General features: G+C 40.5%; 1 protein-coding gene across 4 annotated transcripts; it reads left to right on the top strand.

The window, feature by feature from the left end:
- Window positions 1-5,254: 5,254 nt before the first annotated feature.
- On the top strand, window positions 5,255-26,886 carry MMP25 (matrix metallopeptidase 25). 4 transcript variants are annotated; one of them, XM_058183561.1, is made up of 11 exons: window positions 5,285-5,373; window positions 7,002-7,216; window positions 11,863-11,995; window positions 14,827-14,971; window positions 16,776-17,071; window positions 17,182-17,355; window positions 17,855-17,957; window positions 20,120-20,202; window positions 21,991-22,143; window positions 24,579-24,839; window positions 25,545-26,886. In XM_058183561.1, the coding sequence occupies exons 2-11, from the start codon at window positions 7,046-7,048 to the stop codon at window positions 25,790-25,792; spliced, it is 1,767 nt and encodes a 588-aa protein (XP_058039544.1). In that variant the 5' UTR covers window positions 5,285-5,373; window positions 7,002-7,045; the 3' UTR covers window positions 25,793-26,886. The 4 variants fall into 4 exon arrangements, with proteins under 4 accessions (XP_058039545.1, XP_058039544.1, XP_058039543.1 ...); XM_058183560.1 differs by having other exon boundaries at window positions 5,316-5,373; window positions 5,974-7,216; XM_058183562.1 differs by lacking the exon at window positions 7,002-7,216 and having other exon boundaries at window positions 5,255-5,373.
- Window positions 26,887-27,134: the final 248 nt, after the last annotated feature.

Raw genomic sequence — 27,134 nt, 5'->3', positions numbered from 1 at the left:
TTCATCAGGAGCTAGCCAGGTGTGAAGCCGGAAATTGAACAGGGAGGTTTGAAGGAATGTGGGTAAACAGGACTGTGTTGATGCATCCAACCCACCCACCCCCACAAAAGGGAAACAAAGTTAAATGGTCTAAGTAAACAAAACTTGGTTGGGGATAATACCCTAAGCTAAATCCCAAACATAAAAGCATAGTATTTTTAAAAAGCATGTTTATTTGCTAAAATTTTACAAAGACCAAAAAAAAAAAAAATACAATAGTGGTAGTACAATCAGAGGAAAATAAAATACACACACTAATACAGATTAAAATGAACTCAAAAGGGGTGTGTGGGAAAGATTTATATAGAATTAATATAGAACTAGCCAAATTCTTTAACGTAATATTAAATTTATACTTATTAGGAAATGTATTTCTCCGTCTTTTCATTTTTACAACATAAATGCATTTCAATTATTGGTAGGAAACATGTTTCTTGGATCTACTTTTTAATATTTAGAGTGCTGATTGTTATTATACCTTTATAATTTTCTTTGAAAAATTCCAGTCCTAATAGAGGCAGAAATCATTTCTAAAAAATGAACTTACATGTTTTTATAGTATCATTCATGATTACATTTCATCTAACTGTTTTTCCTAATAGCTATTCTAATATAAATAATGGCTTGAATCCAAAAAGGATCCATAAAGGAACATAACCACATCATCTGAGTCAAAGAGACCTCAACTTTCTTTTACCAACCCACAAAAAAACCCTTATTTTTCATCTCACTTAAAACAATTTGAGAACCTTATAAAGAGCAGTAGTACAATGGGAGGAAAGTAAAAATACATACAATGATAGTGATTCTGTATAGTTCTTCTGGTGAATTCACTCCAATCCTAAATATACTTTATGTTTCTTAAAACCTTGGGCCCACAGTCTTTCCAAAATTGGACATTCAAATTCATGATTCCATTCATCATATATTATCCATATTAACTTTTATGTTTTTTAGTTTAAAATAGAAATGAAATTGTTATTTTATTTCAACTCCATCTCCCAAACATCCAAATCTTCCATGTACCTTTAAAACTGCTAAAGCATCTGAGCTATATTTTGTGGCCATATTTACATGTTTTAAGTGTATTATACAGGTAGTCCTCAACTTACAACAGTTCATTTAGTGACCATTCAACGTTACAATGGCACTGAAAAAAGAAACTTATGACTGTATTTCACAGGTACAACCTTTGCAGCATCCCCATGATCATGGGATCAAAATTCAGATGCTTGGCAAATGGTTCATACTTATGACCGTTGCAGCATCCTGGGGCTCATGGGGTCATTTTTTGCAACCTTCTGACAAGCAAAATCATTGGGGAAGCCAGATTCACTTAACAAGCATGTAAGTAACTTATCAACTGCAGTGATTCACTTTATAACTGTGGCAAGTAAAGTCGTAAAACGGGGGAAAACTCACTTAACAAATTCTCATTTAACAACATAAATTTTGGGCACAGTTGTGGTCGTAAGACGAGGACTACTTGTGCTGGCAAGCAAGTTAATGGTATAAGATACATTCAGAACATAGAATCTGAAAAAGGATTACAATACTAATCAGTTGTTCGAGGTCTTAATTTCCTGACTTCCAATGAAACATCTCTCCCATCTTTAAATTAGGATTAGTCTACAACGTCACTATGCAGCAGGAGTGACAGACTGCTCAAAGCAGCAGCCACATGCCAAAAAGGGAGGAGCCTATTCAGCAATGCTGCTTCCATCCTTCTCATGAGGGTTTTCATGGAATTCCAGATCAGAATTTAAGGGCTTTCCAATTAATTAATGTATAGTTGCATCTAGCAGCTTTCAAACTGGGAAGATTGAAGCCTCTGGGGATTGAACCAAGTACTTGCGAAGTGTTAAAAGGAAAACCCATTGACACTCTACACAAGAGAGGAATAATCAAGAATTCTCCAATCCACAAACATGTAGACTTTAAAAGAAAAATTGGTTATAAAGTGGAAAATGGAGCAAATTAAAGCCACTGTCTATTTGGCTACAATGAATTGAAAGTTGGCCAGAATGAATGGAAGGGACCTATCCTGACACAAAAACTTTCTCAATGGTGTGCCAAAATCTAACACAAACTAAATAAAATCAAATTAAATCCTATTAGATTAAAATATCTACTTAGAATTTTACCGAGAAGGAGGTTATGATATGATCAGTGGTGGGTTTCAAAATTTTTTACTACCAGTTCTGTGGGTGTGGCTTGGTGGGCATGGCTTGGTGGGAATGGCAGGGGAAGGACATTATAAAATCTCCATTCCATCCCACTCCAGGGGAAAGACATTGTAAAATCTCCATTCTGTCCCCAATCCAGGGGAAGGTTACTGCAAAATCCCCATTTCCTCCCAATCAGCTGGTACTTGGAAGGCAGAGAATAGATGGGGGCAAGGCCAGTCAGAGGTGGTATTTACTGGTTCTCTGAACTATTCCAAATTTTTAACATCCAATGTAAGCCTATCTATATTAAATTCAACATATTGAGATACAGTATATTTTGGGGAAAATACAATCTCAAATAATGTATTCAATGCTGGTATATTATAAACAGCATATTCTGATAGTAATCTATTGAAAAATGTTGATTCTAAAGGAACAAACTGATTTTCCCCCAACATATTTATACTATTTTTTATAGAGTAGCATTAATATAAACTATATTGCTACATAGCTCCTACAAGCTTTGGTAGCAATATTAAATAATTCTCCAGAATAATCAAAATCAGCAGTAGCTAATAAAAATCTATACTCAATACTACAATACCCATAATATATTGAAAATATCTAATCTAAAACAGCTAAAGGTTCAAAAACTGAGGGGTAATGGGAATTGCTTTGAATACCAACTCAATAGATGGAAAAAGAGATCTCTCTGAACTCACTCTACTCAATCTTTCTCAACCCTGACAACTTGAAGATAGATGGGCTTCAACTCCCAGAATTCCCCAGTCAGCCATGCTAGACTAGACTAGACTAGACTAGATTACCCATCTTTATTTAGTTTTAGATTTTGACACCCTATTGAGAAAGTTTTTGTGTCAGGATAAATTCCTTCAATTCACTCTGGCCAAACTTCAATTCATTTTAGCCAAATAGGGCTAGACCGTGGCTTTAATTTGCTAAATTTTCCACTTTACAACCAACTTTTCTTTTAACATTTACACATTTGTAGAATGGAAATTTCTTATTCCTCTCCTGTGTAGTGTGTCAATGGGTGTGCCATGCTGGCAGAGAATTCTGGGAGTTGAAGATCACCCATCTTCCAGGTGTCAAGGTTGAGAAACCTTGTTGTAAAAGATTGTAAACCTTGTTGTTCTTTAGATGACACAACAGTGATTGGTCTCATTCGAGACAATGACGAATCTGCATATAGACGAGAGGTCGAACGACTAGCCTTGTGGTGCAACCAAAACAATCTGGAACTGAACACACTCAAAACCGTAGAAATGGTGGTAGACTTTAGGAAAAACCCTTCCATACGTCCACCTCTCACAATACTTGACAACACAGTATCAACAGTAAAAACCTTCAAATTTCTGGGTTCTATCATATCGCAAGATCTCAAATGGACAGCTAACATCAAAAACATCATTAAAAAAGGACAACAAAGACTGTTCTTTCAGCGCCAACTCAGTAAGCTCAAACTGCCCAAGGAGCTGCTGATTCAGTTCTACAGAGGAATTATTGTCATTTGCACCTCTATAACTGTCTGGTTCGGTTCTGCAACCCAACAAGAAAGACTCAGACTTCAGAGGATAATTAGAACTGCAGAAAAAATAATTGCTACCAACCTGTCTTCCATTGAGGACCTGTATACTGCACGAATCAAGAAGAGGGCCGTGAAAATATTTGCAGATCCCTCGCATCCTGGACATAAACTGTTTCAACTCCTACCCTCAAAACGATGCTATAGAGCACTGCACACCAGAACAACTAGACACAAGAACAGTTTTTTCCCGAAGGCCATCACTCTGCTAAACAAATAATTCCCTCAACACTGTCAGACTATTTACTGAATCTGCACTACTATTAATCGTTTCATAGTTCCCATCACCAATCTCTTTCCACTTATGACTGTATGACTATAACTTGTTGCTGGCAATCCTTATGATTTATATTGATATATTGATCATCAATTGTGTTGTAAATGTTGTACCTTGATGAACGTATCTTTTCTTTTATGTACACTGAGAGCATATGCACCAAGACAAATTCCTTGTGTGTCCAATCACACTTGGCCAATAAAATTCTATTCTATTCTATGAAGAAACCCTGTTGTAAAAATCTACGAATTTGAAAACATGCTCCAAAAATGTAATTTGAACCATATCAAAAGCCTTTTTAGCATCCAGCACAAGGCTCAGTGCAGTATATTTATTTATTTATTTATTTATTTGTTTGTTTGTTTATTTATTTATTTTGTCACAACAATATATAGGCAGAAGAAAAGAATGAGCCAAGATAGTGATGGAGAGGAGGGGCAATGATGGGGTAAGAGATTCAGATTTTGTAAATTGGTTTACCAGCCTCCATGGGTGAAATGGTGGTGTTTAAGGTTAACTGCTTCCTTCCTCCCTCCCTCCCACACCCAGTCTGCAGAAGCAAGAACCCAGCAGTTCTGCTGGCAGGCTTGTGTTTCACATCCAGCATTTCTTTTGACTCAACGTTAAGACCCTAATAAGAAATTTTAAATGTTAATAAATCATATAGAAGGAGAACCATGTTAGTCTATGGTAGCCAAAAAATCCAGAGTTGTCTGGTGGCACCTTAGATTAGCAAACGTTATGAAAATATAGTGTATCTGTCTTTTAATTGTTTGCCTGGAAAGGTGCAACTGGTCTGATTTGACCCTTATCAAATCTCCCTCTAGCTTCCTTTCCAACTTTGTAACAGGCAGAAATTCAGCAGGTAGTGAACACACCTTAGCTTCATCTACTGAGTTCTGCCCTATAAACAGACAATTAATCTACCAACCAGCTTATATTCACCTTACAAGCTCTTTAAATTCGGTAACCCTATCAACATTTGCTTTTTCCATTGCAACCCGTTCTCTAGAAAATCTGGGGGTTCTACTTGCCATCTTTCTTGCCCCCCCCCTTAATTTGCCTAGCAGGGCGGAGAGAAGAGAGAGACAGGAAGGAGGGGAGGGGAGATAAGGAGGGGGAGAGGAGAGAGACTATATAGGACCTCGACTATGCCTGGAGACATCACTGCCAAGATGCTTCTGCTGCTTATTTTCCTGGCATCGCTCTGGCACATCCCTCAGATCAAAGCAGGACCGTCTAGGGTCCTAAGGTCTAATTCCCAAGACATGATCAAGGGTCTGGTGAGTACAGAAAGTAGGAAAAGTGGGGAAGGGTCCAGGGAGTTAGGATAAATAGTTGGGTCATTGAGAATAATCTCTCCCCATTTCTCCTGCCCAAAGGAGGGGTGGGAAAGGCTGAATGTGAAGGAAGGGGGAAAATAATATTTTTAGGGAGATTATTGGAATTTGGGGTGGTGGTATTATAAGGCAGAGAGGGCAGATCATGAGTTGGGGAAAGAAATTGGGATTAAGAGAGGTAGGAAAAGACAAAGCTTGGGAGATAAACAAAACTCACCAGGGAGGTTTATAATAAAGGGTGAATGGGATTCACAGATTTGTTGTCTTGTAGCATTTCGTTCCTCTTTCAAAAAAGATCAAATTGACTCATCTCCTTGAAGTTTCAAGTTACAGACTGCCTTCAGGCAGGAAGGAAATCATTGATCCCTAACATCAGTTTCCTTCTTCTTTCTCTCGCCCTGTAATTCGGCCATAAATTGTAGGAAATTGGGGGCCCTGAGTGCAGTAACATGTTATCAGATTTGCAGATCTTTTTGATCCTCTTTCTCATTGTCCAGAGAATCATAAAGAGATTCATGCAGCATATGGATCTGTTTTTTTCAGTACTGCCAAGGATTGGGAATACCTGGAGCGTTTACAGAGTGTTTCTCTTTCACATCTGCAGATGTGAATTACAAACACATGAAACCTTAATAGGTAGGATTGGTTTGATTCAAGCTTTAGCATCTTGCATGAGTCAGCTACGATTTATTCAAAAATTTAACAAACTGTGGTTTTTAAAATACTGTAGAAGCTCCCAGACGTTGTAAATTCATTGAGAACCAAATTGCCTTTCAGATTTGGGATTTTTTGACTTTAAAACTTTGGCCACTGGGAGGCAGACATCTGTTAGGCTCCCAAATTCCCATATTGGGAAGCTGTGGAATTCTTTGTAAGGATCCTTTGCCCTTGTGAAAATTGCCATTATCTTTTTCCTGATGGGAATTTTGCCCTTGAACAGTTCTTATCCTTGCATAGGCACTAATTTTTATCATGGAGAATGGCAATTCTTGAAACTGTTGCTTGCTGAGCAGCTAGTAAAGATAAAAGGATTTTGTGAGAAATTTTATAAAATGTGCATTAGGCACTTGCCATTACTGTACTTGGAAATGCTGAACGGTTACAAAGCAGTAAACTACCATATGCTTTGTTTCATTTCAACTCAGCGTTTTTGATTGTACAGCCATTCAGAAATCCAAACATTTTATTGCTACTATATTTTAGTGTCTTTTAAATATCTTGTTTTCTGTTCTTCTGGAAAACTAAAGTAAAGCTACAAGTAGTCTTCACTACAATCATTCGTTTAGAGACCATTCAAAGTTACAACGGCTTATGACTACTGCTTGCACTTAACAATCTTGCAGCATCCCTGGTCATGAGATCAAAATTCAAGTGCTTGGCAACAAACATATATTTACAATGATCCCCAGACAGTGTCTGACAAGCAATTTCAGGGACGGAAGAAAAATTTGCTGGATGACCTTTTGATTCACTTAACAGCTGCTTGATTCGCTTAACAAGGGCAGTGGTTCAATGGAAAAAAGTTTATTTAAAAAATTAGATTTTAATCTTTGATCTATTTACGTTTTAAGGTAGATAAACTTTTGTATGATTGTAAGCCACCCAGAGTTACTTTATGGCAGTGGTGGGTTTCTACCGGTTTACCCCGGTTCAGTGGCAGCAGCGGGAGGCTCTGCCCACCCGCCCGGACGTCCTCACGGACGCTCTGCGCATGCACAGAAGCACCGCACACGAGCAAAGCAAGCACAAGCGCACGTGCACTCACAGTTCCGAACCAGTTGTGAAGGTAAGTAGAACCTACTACTGCCTTATGGTAAGATGGATGGCCAATAAACTTTATAAATAAATAAAGCCATAAAATTGGCGCAACTCACGTAACAATTTCCCTGCTTAGCAAATGGAAATTCTGGTCCCAACTGTGCTCATAAGTTGAGGACTGTCTGTAGTGCATACATGTAGTTTGAAAATTGGAAGCTTTTCTACTCAGCTGACTACAAGGTTTTTCCTCAAGTTTTTCTTGGAAAATTTGGGATAATTTAACAACACCATCAAGTTAACAGTTGGGATTGCATTGTCTGTAAAGATGCTTGATTGAATCCACTTTGATCCAAACATCAGTAAGTTTTTAATTTTTACTCTCTGGACTGAATCAGCTATATTGCTATAAACATAATAATACAGGTAGTTTTCGGTTTACCACAATTCATTTAGTGACCATTTGAAGTTACAAGGGAACTTATGACTGTTTTTTCACACTTACAACTGTTGCAGCACCTCCATGATCACGATCCAAATTCAGACTTTTGGCAATTGACTCATAGTTACGACGGTTGCAGTATCCCAATGTCATGTGACCTTGTGACGAGCAAAAACAATGGCGAAGCCAGATTCACTTAACAGCCATTTAACAACTGCAATGATTCACTTAACAATTGTGGCAAGAAAGGTTGTAAAATGGGGCAAAACTCACTTAACAATGGTCTTGCCTAGCAACAGAAATTTTGGGCTCAATTGTGGTCATAAAATGAGGACTACCTTAGTATAAAATTATAAGGGACATGCTGGAGAGGAACGTTGCAATATCTTGTGGAAATATACCCCGCTGCTTGGTGCCTGAGCTACTCCACAGAATCAATAGCTAGAATGGAATTCCTGTCTCTTCATCCACTGCTAAAACTGAACTAGCTTCAAGCTGAGTTAATTGCTATTTCTCTTAATGTATAATTTGGCTGACTTGCTTGAAGAAGCAATTCTCTTGTACAAGTGCTATCAGTTTTGCAGGCAGCGTATTTAATTTACCAGGAATGCAGAAGTGTGGCTAAACTAGGGATAACTTATTTTTACTTTGGGTTAATAAAGCAAATTTAGTCGGTAAAGTCTATGATTTCCTCCCATAATACCTAGTGAATTTGCAGAATTCATTTTAAAAAAGAACTTTTTCCTGAAAGGTGCAATTTGGAATAATTCAGGAACCGTCAACCACTGAGTACAAGTTGGAAGAAGGAATTATGGAATGGATAAATAAATACTTATTTGTGGTCCTATTTTTAAATACTTTAAAAGAGCTATTCTGTTCTGCTCCAGCTTCCTCTCTGTGAAACACAGAAAAGGCCAGCCCAGCTTTCAAGTCTATTTTGAGGACAAGAGCAATAAATACTGCAAGTGTTTTAAAAGTGCCTTCTATGAATGATTAATAACACACTTTCGAGTTGTTGGTTTTTTTGTTCTGCAAACATGATGGAAACTAATAGAAACTCTCTCCCACCTGCCACTCCTAAAATCTCAGTCCCTCTGCCTCATTTCCTACACTTTATTTCTTTCTTTGGGAAAAGGCCATTCTAAATATTAGTATCTTTGGAAGGAATCCAGTGTTTCCTGGCTTGGACCATCTTTCCCTGATACTTGCAGCTGCATTTTTGTCTTTCCTTCCGGTGGAAAGCAATGTTGACTAGCTGCTTGACCTTTTCTTTTTAAAAAAATGACCACGAACCCAACCAGCTGCAAACAGCAGGGGTTGTGTGCATGGATCTTATACATCATTAGATAAGATGCACCAGGGGGAAATTGACCCGTCTTGGAAACTGAGGCAAAAGGGTGGTTGTAGGGAGGTCGCCAGGGTCTCGAGAAACCAGGGGGCGGCTCTTGGATTCTGCAGAAGCCTTCATGGAGTCAAACAAAGGAGGCTTTCAACAGGCCAGGGGGCTGTGGTAAATTGGGAATGTATTAAACTCACTCTGAGAGCCCTCAGACTCAAAAGCTGTTCAGAGCCCCCCTTCCACTTCCTAGAGTGCCGTCTGCTGGTCATAAAGAGAGTTGCAGGCTGAGAATTATCTCCAACTGCCAGCAAGTTGTCCTTTTTTTAAGGTGTATCTGGGATGATTACCTATAGCTAAAGCATTGTCCCAAAGCTGCTTTTTAACACTTAGTATTATGGTTTGATGTAGCATGCAAACCACTTTGAATGTAAGGGCTGATTGCACTTTTATTTTATTTTTCTATCCAGGTGAGATTTACATCTGTTTGCAGGGCCCTATGGTCACGCGACCAGTTTATGATGTTTTTGCTGGAAATCTGTGTTTACCCAGCATGCTGGGTGGGGAATCCTGGGAGTTGTGGTCCACACATCTTAACACTGCTGAGACTGAGAAACTGCTGTCTTACAGAATGCTTATGGGAGGTTCCCACATTCCTGCTTTCTGTTCCCTAATGCTGGAAAGAGGCTTTGGGGAACAGCTTGTTCTGGATTCTTCTGAAAGCTGAAGGCATCAGCAGAAGCCATCTCTGTCCAAAAGCAAATGTGAAACCGTTTTGAGGCTTCCCCTCCACAGTTCTGCATTCCAGTTCTCATTTCCTCGTAAAGAAGAAGGAACCATTGCTTTAATCTAGAAAAATTGAACGAAAAGCAGTAATGAATCCTCTCGAGGGACGGCCCTCCAGGCAACTGAGGAGAAAAATAGCTCTCCTGGCACTGCCTCAAAAGGGAATCCCCAAGTGTGAACGGAGAGACGAGAACAAGATGCTCTCCATTGGGGACTTTTTTGCCTTGAATTCCCCTAGAGTAGCCTGCCTCGACTGAGCATGCTTCAGATAGGTTGGAACTGCAACTCCCAGAATGCGTTGCTAGTCTGTGAGCCAGGAACTCTGAGAAATGTAGATCCATGGCATTGGGAGCATCCTCAGCTGGAGAAGAGTAATCTGTTCTTTGTTAGCCAACCAAAGAAATAGAACTAGTAATTATTACTACTAATGCAGTACTAATGATACTACTAGTATTGCAGTAATAATCTAGTAACATGTGATATAAATATATAAATTGTTTCTTGAAGGAGGCCAGTGTAATTACCTTTATCGGAATATCCGACATAGAATCTACAGCAACCATTCCCAGTTGTGATGGTGATGAAAAAAAGTAACTTTACGGGCAATCCTCACATTTACAACTTTTGCAGATTTGTAAAGCAAAGAAAAACTGAAGGGAGATTATAAACACAATCATTTAGCGGCCAATTCACTTAACAACTGACTTGCCAGTTCCAAACTGGGTCTCTGGAGAAGGATTATTTGTACTGCGCTAATATATAACGTCTATATTCACATAATATGCCCTAATCAGATCTTACAAATGCCTGCATTCACATAGCCTGCCCATCCTAAACAGGGTTTACAGGGGCAGGGTTCACACCGATCTAAAACCACCATCCACAAAAGCAAACTGCATTATGGTGTGTAGTATTGTTTGAACGTAGCTAGTGTAGTTTGTTTCCTTTTCACTTAGTCTGTTGGTTGAACTCTGGGTAAAGGTGTTTTAATCCATAAGCGACTAGTAAACAAATTATGGTCTGTTGTACAGATAGTCCTTGACTTACGATCGTACAGTTGAAGCGCAATATTTCTGCTTTGTAGACATTTCTCAGTCATTGTCCTAAAGGCGCTTTTTTCAGGAGGCAACTAGACTTTCTTGTTTTTTCTTTTGAAGATGTTTCGCTTCTCATCCAAGAAGCTTCTTCAGCTCTGACAGGATCCTTCCATTCCCCACTAACCTATCAGAGCTGAAGAAGCTTCTTGGGTGAGAAGCGAAACATCTTCAAAAGAAAAAACAAGAAAGTCCAGTTGCCTCCTGAAAATGCACCTTTGGGACAAAATTTCTGCTGCTAAGTGAGTGAGTTAACTGAGTTCTGCCCCATTTTACGGCCTTTCTTGCCACAGTTGTTAAGGGAACCACTGCAGTTCTTAAGTTCAGTAACACGATTTTTAAGTGAATCTGACATCCCCATTAATTTTGCTTGTCAGAAGTTCACAAAAGGTAATCCTTTGACTCTGAGTTCTGCAACCATCGTGATTCTGAACCAGTTGCCAAGCATCCAAATTTTGAACACATGGCCATGGAGATGCGGCAACAGTCATAAGAGTGGAGAAACAATCATAAGTCACCTTTTCCACTGTAAATACGTGCCATTGTAACTTTGAGCGGTCATTAAACAAATGGTTGTAAGCAGTGGTGGGTTGCTACCGATTCGCCCCAGGTAGGGCGAACTGGTAGTGGCGGCGGGAGGCTCCGCCCACCTGACCGAACATCTCTGTGCATGCGCAGAAGCACTGCGCATGCGTGTGAGCAGGCGCACCCGCGAGCAAACCAGTAGCGACCGAAATTGAAATTTACTACTGGTTGTAAGCCAAGGAATACCTGTAAAGTGTCAACCCCTCGCATCACCTTATTCTTTGTAGAGTTGCCCCATTGTGTGTTCAAGCAAGCAAACCTTCCCCATAGCTGGATCTCTGTGTCAAGGGAAGGAAAAATGTTTCTGAATTCCTGCCCGTTAGCCATCTGTTATGTGGCTAACCAAGGCAGAGGAGCTCTGCTCATGAAAGGCGCCATCTTGCCATCTCTGCCTCTCTACTGCCTGATACATCTTGTAAATTGTGTCCTCACAGGAATGGTTGATCCGCTATGGCTACCTGCCCCAACCTGATCCCAGAGCAGCAAGTCTTCAAACTGAAGAGGAGTTATCCATTGCTGTGAAAACGATGCAAAGGTTTGCAGGTGTGCCAGTAACCGGGAAACTGGGTAGGTGTCTCTGTCCACTGAAGGACGTTGGTGCGAATGTAGGGCTACTAGACGGCCAAATAAGGCAGACATGTCCCCTTTTTGTCCTCAAGTTCTTATTAGTTATTTATTTGTATTTATTTTTTTTTACAAATAACTCTAGGTAGCAAACATATCCAGCATATCTTCTTCCTCCAATTTCCCCCAAAAACAACAAGTTGTGAGGTGGGTTGAGAAAGAGACACTGGCCCAAGGGTTACCCAGCTGGCTTTCATGCCTAAGGCGGGACTTGAACTCGTGGTCTTCCACTTTCTAGCCCGGTTCCTTAACCACTAAGAGACCAAACTGGCTCTAGCTTTCCATCCAACAGGCATTGTCCATCTTTTTAAGTATCTTGTATTTTTGGGGGGTATTAATGGTGGTTCTGGACCATTTTGATAAAAGTAGACATTCAAATGTTCATGTAAAGTAGTCCTCACTTAATGACCAGTCACTTAGCAACAATTCAAAGTTATGACAGATTCCCCCCCAAAAGGCACTTACGACCCACATTCAGAGTTCTGATTGCCAGTCCTCCCCCTGATTTTATGACTGTTTGCAGCGTCCTGTGATCACGTGACCATGATTTATGACATTTTTGTGGAAACCAGTATTTATTTCACGTTTCTGGCAAAACCCATCCATTGGATACAAAGGGTTTGCTTAATGACCATGGCATTCACTTGACAACCGCCATAAAAAACCCAGCTCTGTCATGTGTGATGACCCATTTAACAACCGGCATGGCTTACGACCATAATTCCTTGTTTGATTACAATCATTAAGTCAAGGACTATTTGTATTGTGACATAAATTGTTGCTTCCTTCTTTCCCAACACCCTATATTTAAGTTATTTCATTTATTTCATGATTCCAGCAATTGGCTTCAAGCTAGCCATTCAAATCTATGATTGTTATAATCTGCAGATCATATGAGCCACGCAGTAGTGGCTTCCTTCACTGCTGGTTTGGAACTCGCGCACAGTGCTTCTGCGCATACACAGAGCATCCATGATGATGTCCGGGTGGGTGGGTGGAGCTTCCCGCCGCTGCCACTACTGGTTTGCCTGCACCGGGGCGAACCAGTAGAAACCCGCCCTTAGAGCCACAGTGGCGCAGCGGTTAGAATGCAGTCCTGCAGGCTACTTCTGCTGCCTGCCGGCTGCCTGCAATTTGGCAGTTCGAATCTCATCAGGCTCAAGGTTGACTCAGCCTTCCATTCTTTCAAGGTCAGTAAAATGAGGACCCAGATCGTTGGGGGCAATACGCTGACTCTGTAAACCTCTTAGAGAGGGCTGTAAAGCACCGTGAAGTAGTATATAAGTCTAAGTGCTACTGCTATTGCTGTATGATCTGCCATATTTTTCTAGGATGAAATTTGAAAAGTATGTCATCATCAATATGATATTATAAGTTTTTGAAGGTAAAGATTAGTTGGAAAAATAATTATAGTTGAAAAAACAGTTTTTCTGAGGCTGGAAAAAGTAATTTCATATTCATGTACAGGTAGTTCTCAACTTATGACTGGTCCCTTAATGACCCTTCAAAGTTACATTGGATCTATCCCTGGACTTTCTGATTCACAGTTCCAACAGTTGCCCTCTGGATCATGTGACCAAACGTCAGGCACTTGGCAACTGGACCCCATTTACTGTTGTTTGCTGCATCCCGTGTTCACATGACTTTGTTTTACAATGGTTTTGCCAAAAGTGGCATTTACTTTTAACATGTTGCAAAAAGGATAATAAAATTGGTTCTATCATGTGAATGACTTGTTTTACAACTTTCATGACTTACGACCACGGTACACAGACTCCATTACAGTCATAACTGCATGACTAATTACTTTTGTTTTGTAGTTTTTCACTATCATTTTTGTTGCAAATGCCAAGAAAATTAAACGAATGAGTGTTTCCAACAAGTTCTGTGTCTTCCTTTGCCTGTTCAGAGGTCTAAATATATTATGATGGAGTCACATCATGCTACAAAATCACTTTCTTCTTGCTACCGGTAATAAACTGGGATAAGTAGAGCCTCCAAGGCCTTCCCCTCCTGATCCATGCTCCCTAGCTTCTATTACATTTGTACTGATTTTCTGAATGATGTCCCTTTTCATGATTTGGGATGTTCTTCAATAGTTCCAAACTTGATGTAAGTTGTGACATCATCCACTAAAATCAACATTCATGGCCTGACATCACCTATTTGCACTGGTTTATGATTAGGGATGCTGATACCAGAATCCAAGCAAGTGTTGTTCACACATTCTCATATATAGGAGCTATACAGGTTGTCCTCGACTTACAATTATTCATTTATTTATTCATTTAATTCTTTATAAAATTTATAGACTGCCCATCTTACCTCAAGATAATGGCTTGTGACTGTTCAAAGTTATACCAGGATTGAAAAAAAAAAGTAATTTTGACAGTTTTCCAGACTTACGTCCATCGCAGCATTCCTATGGTCACGTGATCAAAATTTGGGCGCTTGGGAACTGGCTCCCACTTATGACGGTTGCAGTGTCCCGGGGTCATGTGATCCCCTTTTGCGACCTCCTGACAAGCAAAGTCAATGGAGAAGCCAGATTCACTTAACAACTGTGTTTACTAACTTAAAAGTCAGAAAGTGGGGCAAAATTCACTCAAAAACTGTCTTGCTTAGCAACAAAAATTTGGGGCTCTATTTTGGTCATACGTCGAGGACAGATTGCAATTCCTGTTTCCAGGTCAGAGCAGAGAAAGGAGCCTTGAATTAAAATCAAAATTATGGAAAATACAGCTTTGGTTCCATCGTTCCTCCCTCTTTTGCAGATCGTGAGACTTTGAAAATGATGAACAGGCCTCGTTGCTCTCTCCCTGATTTCATTGGCACCTCGGAGTTGATGCGACGGCGACGTAGGAAGAGACGCTACGCTCTCAGTGACAGTTCCTGGAAAAAGACCGACTTGACATGGCAGTAAGTCTACTAATAATCCCATCTCTTTTGATGAAATAGGCCTGAGAATGCAGAGTTAAGCTAACCACATCTTCTTTGCTGTGGTTTTTGTCTTCCTGCGATTTGTGTTCCAAAATCTTATGACCTCCATTTGTCATAGGAGTCATAATTCAACATCTCCTCTAAATTGAAGAAGTATTACTTTTATTGTGCAGGTTGGACCATAATAGAGCCTGCCCTTATGTAGTTGACAGACATAAAGTAGGTCAATCACGTGACCATCCTGATTTTACGACCTGTGTTGTGGAAGTCATTAAGCGAATCCATGGTCACTAAGTGAACGTGTTTTTTTAAGCAAACTCATTGTTTGCCATGGAATATTTGACTGAAAACCAGAAGTGAAAGCCATTTTTTTGGCAAAAATGTAAATAGTGCTTACATAACTGCAGGACGCTGCAAATGGCTGCCAAGCACTCAAAATGCTGTCATGTGACCATGGGAAATGGAAGTCATTGGAACTCTGAAACAGTTATAAGCAGTGGTGGGATTCAGCCAGTTTGCACCACTTTGGGAGAACTGGTTGTTAACTTTCTCAACAGTTTGGCAAACTGGTTGTTGGAATAAATCATTAGGGCAGAGAACTGGTTGTTAAATTATTTGAATCCCACCACTGGTTATAAGTACCTTTTGAGGAGTCCACCATAACTGCGAACAGTCACCTGGTGACTGGACATAAGTCAAGGACTATCAATATGGTGTCTTGTTAATTTCTTCCTTGCTCACTTTTGTTATCTACTTCTCATTGTATAACTTACTGATTGAGCAACTGATGGAGAGTCAGGTAGTCCTCGACTTACGACCACAATTGAGCCCAAAATTTCCATTGCTCAGCAAGACAAGAGAGTTTGGTCCATTTTACGACCCTTTTTGCTTGCCACCATTGTTAAGTGAATCACGGCCATTGTTAAGTTAGTAGCAATATCAATAGCACTTAGATTTATATACCACTTCACAGTGCTTTAGAGCCCTCTCTAAGCGGTTTACAGAGTCAGCTTATTGCCCCCAACAATCTGGCTCCTCATTTCACCAGAAGGATGGAAGGCTGACTCAACCTTGAGCCTGGTGAGATTTGAACTGCCAAATTGCAGACAGCCGGCAGTCAGCAGAAGTGGCCTGCCGTTCTGCACTCTAACCACTGCGCTACCGTAGTAACATGGTTGTTAAGTGAATCTGGTTTCCCCATTGACTTTACTTGTCAGAAGGTCCCAAAAATTTACGACACGACCCAGGACACTGCAATTATCAAAAATATGAGCCAAATGCCAAGAATCCGCATTCTGGTCACGTGACCATGGGAATGCTGCAAGGGTCGTAAGTGTGAAACAATCGTAAGTCACTTTTTTCTGTGCCATTTTAACTTCAAACAGCCACTAAACGAATGGTTATAAGTTTAGAACTACCTGTATTCTGTCACAGCTGTTGCACCCATTTGGAGAAGAGCTCCTATAACTTACCGCTTCTGTTTCATCCATTTCTTGTGTCTTTTTTGTTCCAGAACCTTTATTCACTTTGCCACAACCCCATCAGTAATTGCTTCTCATTATTCTTTGTTTATCGTGACACTGAATACCACAAGCTGGGTAATAAAAGTGTCCCGTAAGAGGATGTTGCCTACACATCCTGTTTGTGGGCTTCCAGTAAATCTTTTGTTGACCATCTTGCAAAACAAGATACTGAACCACACAGGAATTTTGGTATAATAATCTCATCCAGCAAAATTCATCTGGCATTATCTTATTCTTTCCTTCTTTCTTTCCCATTCCAGAATCCGTTCCTTCCCTCGTTCGTCGCAGCTGTCCCACAATCATGTCCGGAATCTCATTTTCTACGCTTTTCAAGCTTGGAGCAATTCTTCAGCCTTGACCTTCAAAGAAGTGAATTCTCAGCAAGCGGACATTGTGGTGGATTTTGCAACTTCTTATCATGATGACACATACCCCTTTGATGGGCCCGGAGGCACCCTGGCCCATGCCTTCTTCCCTGGAGAACATCCCATTTCGGGCGATACCCATTTTGATAATGAAGAGACCTGGATTTATGACCCACAGAATGAATCACCAGGTATCTTCAGAATTCTGACACACCGCACTACAGGACTGTAGTATTTTCTAAAAATATTATCCAAAGAATCTCAAATCTTGACTAAAATATCCTTTTTCTCCCGATTTCAGGCCGTGGCACAGATCTGTTTGCTGTAGCAGTGCATGAGTTTGGCCATGCCTTGGGACTGGCTCACTCTTCTGTTAAGGAATCCATCATGATGCCATATTACCAAGGTCCTGTTGGTTTGCCCCACCTATACCAACTCTCTATAGATGATGCCATGGGAATTCAGCAAATCTATGGTGAGAGGCTTTGAAAAACACAGTTCTTTTCATGCCATACTCTTTCTGTCTGCCCTGACTGATATTTCTCTTCCTTCTGGAGCATTTTACTTGTGCCAACCACCGTTTCTCTATTACTTTCCTCTCATGCTCTACAATGACTATGACGATTAGGGATCATGGCTGTTGTACACAATGAGCTTACAAAAACATAATTCTTTAATGCTACCGTCTTTCTTCCCACCATGACTGATATTTCTTCTCCTTGCTGAGACATTTTACTTGTACCAACCACCGCTTCTCTATTGCTTTCCTCTTGTGCTCTGCAATGACTGTGACGATTAGGGAGCATGGATGTTGTACACAACAGGCTGCTAGGAGTAAGTTGGAGGAAGTTGTCCTTTTCTTTAATCTTTTGATATACAGATCCCTTCTCTTTTTCTCAGGTCAGGAAATATCTCATTCTGCCTATTTGTCCATTTGATCTGTGGACACCTCATTATTTCTCTCCTATTTGTAGGTAGGCGGCATCATAGTTCATATCCAGATCAAGACATTCCAGCGCCCCCAGTTCCCACAGCACCCCCGATCCCAGACCTACCACCAGACAAGCCGAGAGAAAAGTGAGCCTCTTTTCTGATTAGTTGATCCTACTAATTCTCCCTTTCCTCATTGGCTCTTGTAAATGTGAGGCAACAGGAGTCCTTTCCATAGAATTACAGCCACTGAGCCAAATCGGAACACAATTAAATGCAGGTGATCCTCGACTTACAACCATTTAGCGACTGTTCAAAGTTGCAACAGCATTAAAAAAAAGTGATTTACAATTGGTCCTTCTACTTATGACCATTGCAGCATCCCCGCAATCGCGTGATCAAAATTTGGATGCTGGGCAACCTGTGTATATTTACAACTGTTGCAGTATCCTGGGGTTTTGTGATTGCCATTTGCAATCTTCCCAGCTGGCTTCCGATAAGCAAAGTTAATGAGGGGAGCCAGATTGATTCACTAAAGAACTGTAATCATCCTCTTAACAACCATGGCATAAAAGCTTGTAAAATCAGGTGCAATTCCCTTAAGGACTGTCTTCCATTATAACAGAAATTCTGGCTCTAATTGTGGTCATAAATTGAGGATTATCTGTATTGATCAAGGTCGCAGAAATACAGTAAGTTAGCGATGGATTGGTTGCCACCTAGGTTTAGGTTCAAAGGACCATGCTAATGCCAACTGAAATGGCAGCCCAGAAGAACCAACTGGGAATGGCTAGGTACCTAGGAAAAGAAAAGAAAAAACCCTTAATGAATAGCAGTGTGTCCTTTTGGCAGGTAGAGATTGAAGGATCTATCTTTGATATCTTGAAACACAGGAAAGGGTGAAATCCAGCAGGTTCTGACATGTTCTGGAAAACTGGTAGTGGAAATTTTGAGCACTTCAGAGAACTGGCAAATACCACCTCTGACTGGGCCCAGAGTGCGGTGGGAATGGAGATTTTTCAATATCCTTCCCCCAGGAGTGGGGAGGGAATGAGGATTTTGCAGTATCCTTCCCCTGCCATGCCCATCAAGCCAGGCTCACCAAGCCACACCACACTCACCAAGCCATACCCCCTGAACCGGTAGTAAAAAAAAATTGGATTTCACCACTGACCACAGCCAATAGGAGATGAGCAACCCGCTAGACAACATGAGTAGTTAAGGCCTTGGGGTCTAAGACAACTGGCCATGGCCAACTCTGCACGGGTGACTCACCACAGAACAAAAGTTATTTAATGTAGAAGAAATGGTGAAATGGAATCATTAAAGAAAGCAGGGACAAAACATTGAAATGCGAATGGCAAAAATTAAAATAATTTCATATACTTTTTAAAATAAGGAAATAAAATTTTTGCATTGGCTTGCAGCAAGTTTTCACATGGTGAATTGTCCCAGGTAAGTTGGCCATATCGAGTTGGCCATGGTGAATTGGCAGTGGTGAGTTGGCTAGGGCAAGTTGGCTATGGCACATTGTCCCATTCCAAAGACATTTAGCAGCTGGTTTTCTAGAAACTTTAAACAGCTGCCCAAAAATAAAACTCATATGCTGGTGATTTTTTAAAAAACAAAATAATTTTTCATTCTTCTGTCCTTGAAGACTCTATTTGTTACTTTCACAAAACCTAAGAGTGACCTTCTATCTTAAGTCAGCAGTGCAGAGGTCACGGGTGCACCTTGGCTGCTTGTGGGTGTGTATGTGTTGGGTTGGGTTGGGGCTGCAGCTGTGAGCAAAACCGCTGATTTTTCCTCGCTGCTGCAATTGGGATTTGTCTGGAGGTAGAGACAAGACCAAAAAACAAACTAAAAATCAGAACAGGAGGGGAAACTATAATGATCTCATGCAAAATCCAGGGAGAGGAAGACTGATATGCATATCTATTATAGGATGCAGAGGAGGAGGAGGAGGAGGAAGTGAGGCGCAGGGGAATTCTAGACAAGGCTTTTATTGTGCGCCCCCAGGCCTCATGCATGGAATTTAGCATGGAAGGCCGCATTGTTGATTTCCACTGATAACTGCCCCACATCTTCCCCGTTTCCCCTATTTTTTCCCCTCCTACCATAAAGAAACCCATTAACAAGGGGAACAGAATAGCTTTGTCGTCTTCTTTATTTGGGATCGGTTTATGAACATCCAGCGCTAATAAGGAAAGCCAAGTTTGGTTCAAATCACTGGCCATATTTTGTGCTCTGGTCTCAACCTAACCCCAGTGAATTAATGGGTCCTCTTATTTATTCTCTTTTCTTTCCAGGCCTTCCTTGCCAGCATTCGAACGTTGTAAAGCTGGCTTTGATGCTATTGCTAATATTCGTGGTGAAGTTTTCTTCTTTAAAGGTAAGTCAAACACGGACACGTATAAATAGTCCTTGACTTACATCCAGATTAGAATTTTTTCTGGCAAGCAAGGCGGCTTTTAAGTGAATCCCGCTCAGTTTTATGACAGTTTTTGCCATGGTGGTTAAGTGTTATCACAAAGTCGTTACGTGAATCCAGCTTCACCCATTGGCCATGCTTGTTAGAAGGCAGCTGTGAAGGTTGCAAATGGCAATCCCATGACCCTGGGATGCTGCAAGCATCACAAATACATTTAGCAATACGGTTGCTAAATGTTCAGGTTTTGAAAATGTGACCTTAGAGGTGCTGCAAGAATCAAAAGAGCAAGGAGATTTCGTAAGTCATTTTTTTTCCCCAGGGCTGTTGTAACTTTGAACGGTCACTGAATGAATGGTTGTAAGCCAAAGACTAGTTTTGCCTCTGAAAAAAGAAGAGGCAGATTTAATCTCTTCCGCTCGTTGAGATTTTGCTCTGGCTGATGCCTGCTCAGGTCAAATGTATGGAAAAACTGATGCTTTGGTACAATGGGCTGGAGAAGCAGGGAGACGGATGAATAAATCTGTGATATGAAAATACGTATTTGGATCTCCTGATGCTTATGTCTCCCTTTGGAATTGCCATGCAAATGACCAGTGGGTCAGCCAGATGTGCTTTTTCAGATGGCAACTGGACTTTGTTTTTTCTTTGAAGACGTTTTGCTTCCCATCTAAAAAGCTTCTTCAGCTTCAGACAGGATAGTGGAGAATGGAAGGATTTATATTCCTTGCAGACAGCTAGTCATTTGCATTCTTTCAGAGGGCCGTTGAAGCACTTGGCTTATCTTCATTAGATAAACTTCCAAGTGCTTCAATGACCTTCTAAAAGGATACAAACGACCAGCTGTCTGCACGGAACATAAATCCTTCCATTCCCCACTATCCTGTCTGAAGCTGAAGAAGCTTTTTAAATGAGAAGCGAAACGCCTTCAGAAGAAAAAACAAGGAAGTCCAGTTGTACCTGAAAAAAGCACCTTTGAGTCAACCACGACCTGGATGACTGAGAATCTCTACAGAGTTTCAGAATTGAAGGGGTTTCTTTCCTCTCAGAGATCTACAGATAGCCCTCAACATATGACCATAATGGAGCCTGCCCGTTGCAGTTGTATGTCATGACAGTCATAAAATGGGTCAGTGATGATGTGATTGATCTGTCTTTATGCTTCTTTATGTGCCGGTTGTAAAGCAAACGCTGCAATTTTAAACAAACACTGCGGTTGCTAATCAAACACTCAAGTCATTAAGCGAAAACTGCAGCTGTTAAGCAAATGCCGCAGTCTAAGTGAACGCCATGTTCATTAAGTGAAACAGTTGTTAATGTAGCTGTATTATTGAGCATCCAAAGTTTGATCACAGGATCACACAGGGGCCCCACAGTTGGAATTTTGAATCCAGGTTATAAGTCCCCTTTTGGGGGTTGGTCATAACTTGAGTGATTGCTAAGGGATCTGTCATAAATCGAGGATTATTTGTAAAATGGAAAAACCCATAATAACGGGGTTTTGTGGACTTTTTGAGTTGCAATGCTGTGATTGCTGTGGCAGGAAATTGCAGCCAACAATTATGTAATTTACTAGTGCTACTTACTTTCTCTCCATTGGTAACATAGCAATTTTAATGAATCATTGCTGATTTCTGGCAATACAGTCTTTTATTATTATTATTTTGAAATATTAGGAGATTTAAAAAGGAAGAGTCAGCTGCCCCCCATCAACTTTGATTTCTATGAATGTGACCATATAATGTTTTGCAGCGAGACATTTTTGGAGGATACAGCCATCCCAGAATCTGGTTTCTCTGGAGCCAGCCCAGACCCTCCGCTTTTGGAACGGACTTCCCCCAGATTTTAAGTCAATTGATGCTGCGTACGAACGTGCCAATGACAGCCAGATAGTGTTCTTTATTGGTGAGTGTGTCAAGATGGCAATGGGAGGTGGCAGATTTATTTGGAAGGAGGGTCTATACCAGTGGTAGTCAACCTTTCCCTACCGCCCACTGGTGGGCATTCCAGCTTTCATGGTGGGTGGTAAGGGTTTTGTCCGATACTGAAGCACTTTCCTTTTTTTTAATTTAATTGACTTTTTAAAAAATTTTCATAGCATTATTTAAAAACATTTTCATTAGGTTTTCATAAAATTCCCCATGACAATTTAAATTTCTGAAAATATACTATTTGTATCGCCCGTGCATAATTTTAGTTCATGTTACGTAAGTGAAACTAAATGGCACTATAGTGCGACCGCAAACAAAAGAGCCTCGTCCCAGAATAGCTCGCTCCTCTCCCCCCACACCACCCAGCTGTAACAGACAAGCAGAGCTGGTAGCCAGTGCCCCTCTCCCCCAAACCCAATCCACGATGCGCGAGGGGCATGCACAGACAATGATACATGGCGCATTACTGTGGAACCAGTGAGCGGTTAGAAAATTTTACTACTAACAGAGATACAAAAGTGGGCAGTAGGTATAAAAGGTTGACTACCCCTGGTCTATACTAATGCAAAAGGAGGCTAAAATAGGAAAAAAACCAGCTTAAGATCAAGTTTTTAAAGGAAAATCTTAAAGGCGGAGATCTTTTGATTAATCTTAAAGTCAGGACCCAGAAATGTATAAATCATTCACTGGCAGACTCAGCAAACTGAGATTGACACGTGGAGTTACTTCTGAGTAATTTTTTTTATTGTGAGGTCCTTGTTGCTCTCTGAGCTTGGTTATTTTCTTGCAGATGTTTCATTACTCAGTTAGGTAACATCATCAGTGCTGGAAGGGAGTGGGCTTGCTCTGTTTATGTACAAGTGGCTAACACTGTTGATGTTATGTGGTTCGGTAATGAAACGTCAGCAAGAAAACAACCAAGCACCAAAGACCACATAATTCAACTTTCAACTACAAATATTCTCTTCTATTGGGAGTTTCTTTATTGTTAGAAGCTTGCCTAACTAAATCAACTATTTGCATAAATATATATTTTGTGAACTTCTAGGGAGGGTCCATCTTTGGCCTTCTTTCTGTCTACCAGGCATTCCAAGCTCCTGTCTCTTTGCTCTCTATGAAGCAGCCCCTCCCTCCTGGGACTGCAGACCACATTCCCCTACAGCAGGGGTCTGCAAACTTGGCTCTTTTAAGACTTGTGGACTTCAACTCCCAGAGTTCCTCAGCCAGCAAAGCTGGCTGGGAATTGAAGTCCACAAGTCTTAAGAGAGCCAAGTTTGCAGACCCCTGCCTTACAGCAATAGGGAGAACATGCCTCTAGAAGTATGTAGCACATACATGTCATGCCTATTGAGCATAGCTAGCTGTACACTGCACATCCATGCACCACCTAGACCTGAAGTTTGAAGAAGCAGCTTCTTTGATATAAATCAAGTAGCACACTACAGACATTAAATGAGATCTCAGTATCACAAGATATTACAAAAATCCAGTGTAGATCATACCATAAATTAGAATTCCTGATGAACAGGATTCTGTGTAGCTTTCTGACTAGCTCAGAAGGAGAGAGGGAACAAGTAAGAAGTTTACTTCTAAACACGTGAAAGCATAATACATTAATTCACCATGCCTATTAATTAGCCAACATAGATTTTTAAAAAAATATTTATTTACTAAACTAATTTATATTGCTGACCAACTCACATATACAGTAGGTGATTCTCGGTAGCTTATGAAATTTGGAAGTTAGATAGATATTTGATATATGGGAGATACTTAGGTTGTTTTTTAAACCAGTTCTGTCTGACTCTCCATGAAGCACAGCTTCTTTCAGTTGTTGGATGTTCATCTTGGTATCAGCTGCAATAACAAAAGACTTATATACCACTTCACAGTGCTTTACAGCTCTCTCTAAGTGGTTTACAGAGTCAGCCTATTGCCGCCAACAATCTGGGTCCTCATTTTATTGACCTCGGAAGGATAGACGGCTGAGTCAACCTTAAGCCTGTGAGACTCGAACTGCTTACAGCTGGCAGTTAGCAGAAGTAGCCTGCGGTATGCATTCTAACCAGTGCATCTCCACGGCTGTTATGGTGGTATCATAAAAGCCAGCAAGTTTTTTGCTTGCCCCTTCTTCTTGTTCCACTAATCATTCCTACCATCATTGGCTTCTCCAATGATTTTGCTTGCATGATATGACCAAAGTAAATCAGTTGTAATCTTTGATTTTGGCTTCTAATCATGTGTCTGGTTTTATACAATTCTTCTTCTATCAGCCGTTTTAATGTCCAACTCTCACACCCATACATCATTATAGAGAATACTATTGTGCTAACTAGCCTAGAAGTTATTTATGGAATCGAATTCGCATCTCTGTCACATAATTAATTTCTTGTGTCCTTCTCTTTGCAGGCTTCTACTACTGGGTTTTTTCTGACACTCAAGTCAATCCAGGTTATCCCCGTCCTACATCCGATCTGGGACTCCCTCCTGGCACTGTAGTTGGGGCTGTGTTTGTTTGGCCTCACAATGGTAAGACGTATCTTTTAGAGAGGGACCGCTATTGGCGCTATGATGATCAGCTGGGGCACGTGGAACCGGGATATCCCAAACCTGTCACCCTCTGGAAAGGAGTCCCTTCTGAGCTGGATGACGTCACTCATTGGAATGACGGTATGTTCTACTTTCTCAATTGCAAGCAGCTTTTAAGCTGTGTTAGGACTTTGACTCCCAGAATTCCCCAGCCAGCAATTTAAAGTTGCTGAGGGCGAAAAACACCATGCTAAGGTCTACTATACTGTAGGGAGTCTCCAACAAGCCTGTTCCAGACTTTAGGTTTTTTGCTCCAATAATTATTAGTCACATGCAATTGCAGAAATTTGCTATACAGCTCCCACATATCATATAGCCTTAAAAATGCCAATAATGTGAGGAATTGTTCTATATTCCTATATCCTTCCCATCCACATTTTAGTTAAGTAATTTATGTTACAGGTGAAAAAGATATTTCCAAACTCCCCTAGGGTTATTTATCTTTCCAGTCCCTTAAAATCCATTCAATTTTATTTAAATCTTCTTCCAAGCTGAAGAAGTCTTCCTCTCTTTCAATTAAAATATGTATCTAGTACAAGTTAAAAGAGGCGAAAAAGTGGTCTCAAAAACAACCAAGAAAGTTTAACATGATTTAGTGTTCACAATCAAATCCTGATGCATTTATTTCCACAGTGAAGGAATTGAGCCAATTAATAATCTCAGGAAATTTAGTGGTCCATTCCAGATGTGCTGCTCCAAATTCATGGACAAAAGGAACATCATATTCATTCATTCATTCATTCATTCATTCATTCATTCATTCATTTGTTCATTTTTCCATTCCAGGCCACACATACTTCTTCAAGGATACTCATTACTGGCGCTTTAAAGGTGGCAGTGTAGTGGCCGATTCAGCCCATCCAGGTTCCATTCCCCGCGACCTGATGTTTTGCTCAGATCTTACCACCATCTCCCCCAGAGGACCGAAAACTGGGCGGAAAGGGGAGGACGGTTTATGCCTCTGTGGGGCGAGTGGAGGAATCAAAAACTCCTTCTTAGCTTGGATCTTGATTCTGCTTTGGGTGATATGCTGATTGCTAGGTTAGCTACACGTCTATGCACTTTACATTATAAAGAGGAGACAAAACAGCGGGGAAAAATATGGTATTCCCTAGCAAAAGGTGCGGGATACTTTTCCCTTTATTCTTTTGGTGCTCTCAGTATCTGAAACAGACTTGGAGGCTTCGTGCCCATGCTCAGTTTCTGAAAAAGAAGTGCTTAATCTTAAAACTAACTTGGAAGTTTTTGATCCTAATCGTGAATGTGTGATAATATCGTTTCTCAGGGGCGAAAGAAATTACTCTGTGCGTGCTCTGGGGTGCTAACCTTTTTGATTCTGTTACATACTAAAAAGCTCAGATTTACCATTAATTACGTGAGACCCTTTATGCTTTCCCTGATGGGAAGCAAATGAGTATTTTTGTCAGAGTGCACACAGTGTGACTATGTGAGACAACCCAGGAACAAATATAGTAAACAGAGATTTGTGTTTAAATAGTGGTCTTAGCTACAAAAGAATATATACATACATGTACTTTAGTCAGACCTCAAACAAACAGCAATCAGCAATTACAGCACAGAAGCACACACACACACACAGAGAGAGAGAAATACCATCCAACAGGGCCTCTTCTTAGTACAGATTCATAAAGTAATATCAGCCCAAACACCTTGCTGACTCATTCCCAGTATTACATCATCGTAGCAGCTGGTCAGCTCTTAAATCATTACCCTGATAATTTTAGCTCATGGCTTCAGGATGTCACCAGGAGACCGGAAAGCACCACCCCTTAGAAAAGTTAAGTCTAGCCTATGAATACATTATCATTTTTTCTCCAATAAATAAGAAGAATGTGAGAAAACCGGGGGATGAGGAATATCTTGTGAAAGTATCTCATCTCCATGGATGTTGTCCTTGTTACGTTGCATACTGGCAATTATGGTCTGTGTATATTTGACTTTGTGGGATAAACGCCATTTGGGATGACTCAGGATTCAAAAAATCTTTGGTTCCAGAGCCAATTCCAAGAGACGAGCCCAAGAATGTTGGAGGAAGTTAATTTAACATGATTTAAAATCTTCTTGGAGACAAAGGGAGGGGAAGGGAGGGGAGAGTAGCCAGGAAGAAATCAAATGTGCATCACGTTTTAATAATAAAACCCAGAAAAAAACCACCCTGACTTGTTTTTACTCTACAGTCTCATTTTCTAAGACAAAAACTAAACTATCGAAGGTGGTAGAATCAGTGTCTGAGTTATGGGTCAAAATTTGGTTCCTTGCTTTTGGTCCTATAGGAATAAATTGGTGTGTGTGTAAAAATATCTGGTTACCCATGGCCATGTTCCTCAAGTTTGGCCGTTTAAGATATGTGGACTC

Source organism: Ahaetulla prasina, chromosome 4 (genome assembly GCF_028640845.1).
Source record: "Ahaetulla prasina isolate Xishuangbanna chromosome 4, ASM2864084v1, whole genome shotgun sequence".
NCBI classification, from domain to species: domain Eukaryota; kingdom Metazoa; phylum Chordata; class Lepidosauria; order Squamata; family Colubridae; genus Ahaetulla; species Ahaetulla prasina.
The sequence above is the reverse complement of the archived record's forward strand: the minus strand, read 5'-3'. Positions and strand labels throughout refer to the sequence as shown.

Excerpts from the sequence above, each read along its gene's own strand:
- MMP25 (XM_058183561.1), top strand. The coding sequence starts at position 7,046 with ATGGCAGTGGTGGGTTTCTACCGGTTTACCCCGGTTCAGTGGCAGCAG. Across the intron at positions 14,972-16,775 it reads AAGACCGACTTGACATGGCA|AATCCGTTCCTTCCCTCGTT; the intron begins GTAAGTCTACTA and ends TTCCCATTCCAG. Across the intron at positions 24,840-25,544 it reads CGTCACTCATTGGAATGACG|GCCACACATACTTCTTCAAG; the intron begins GTATGTTCTACT and ends TTTCCATTCCAG.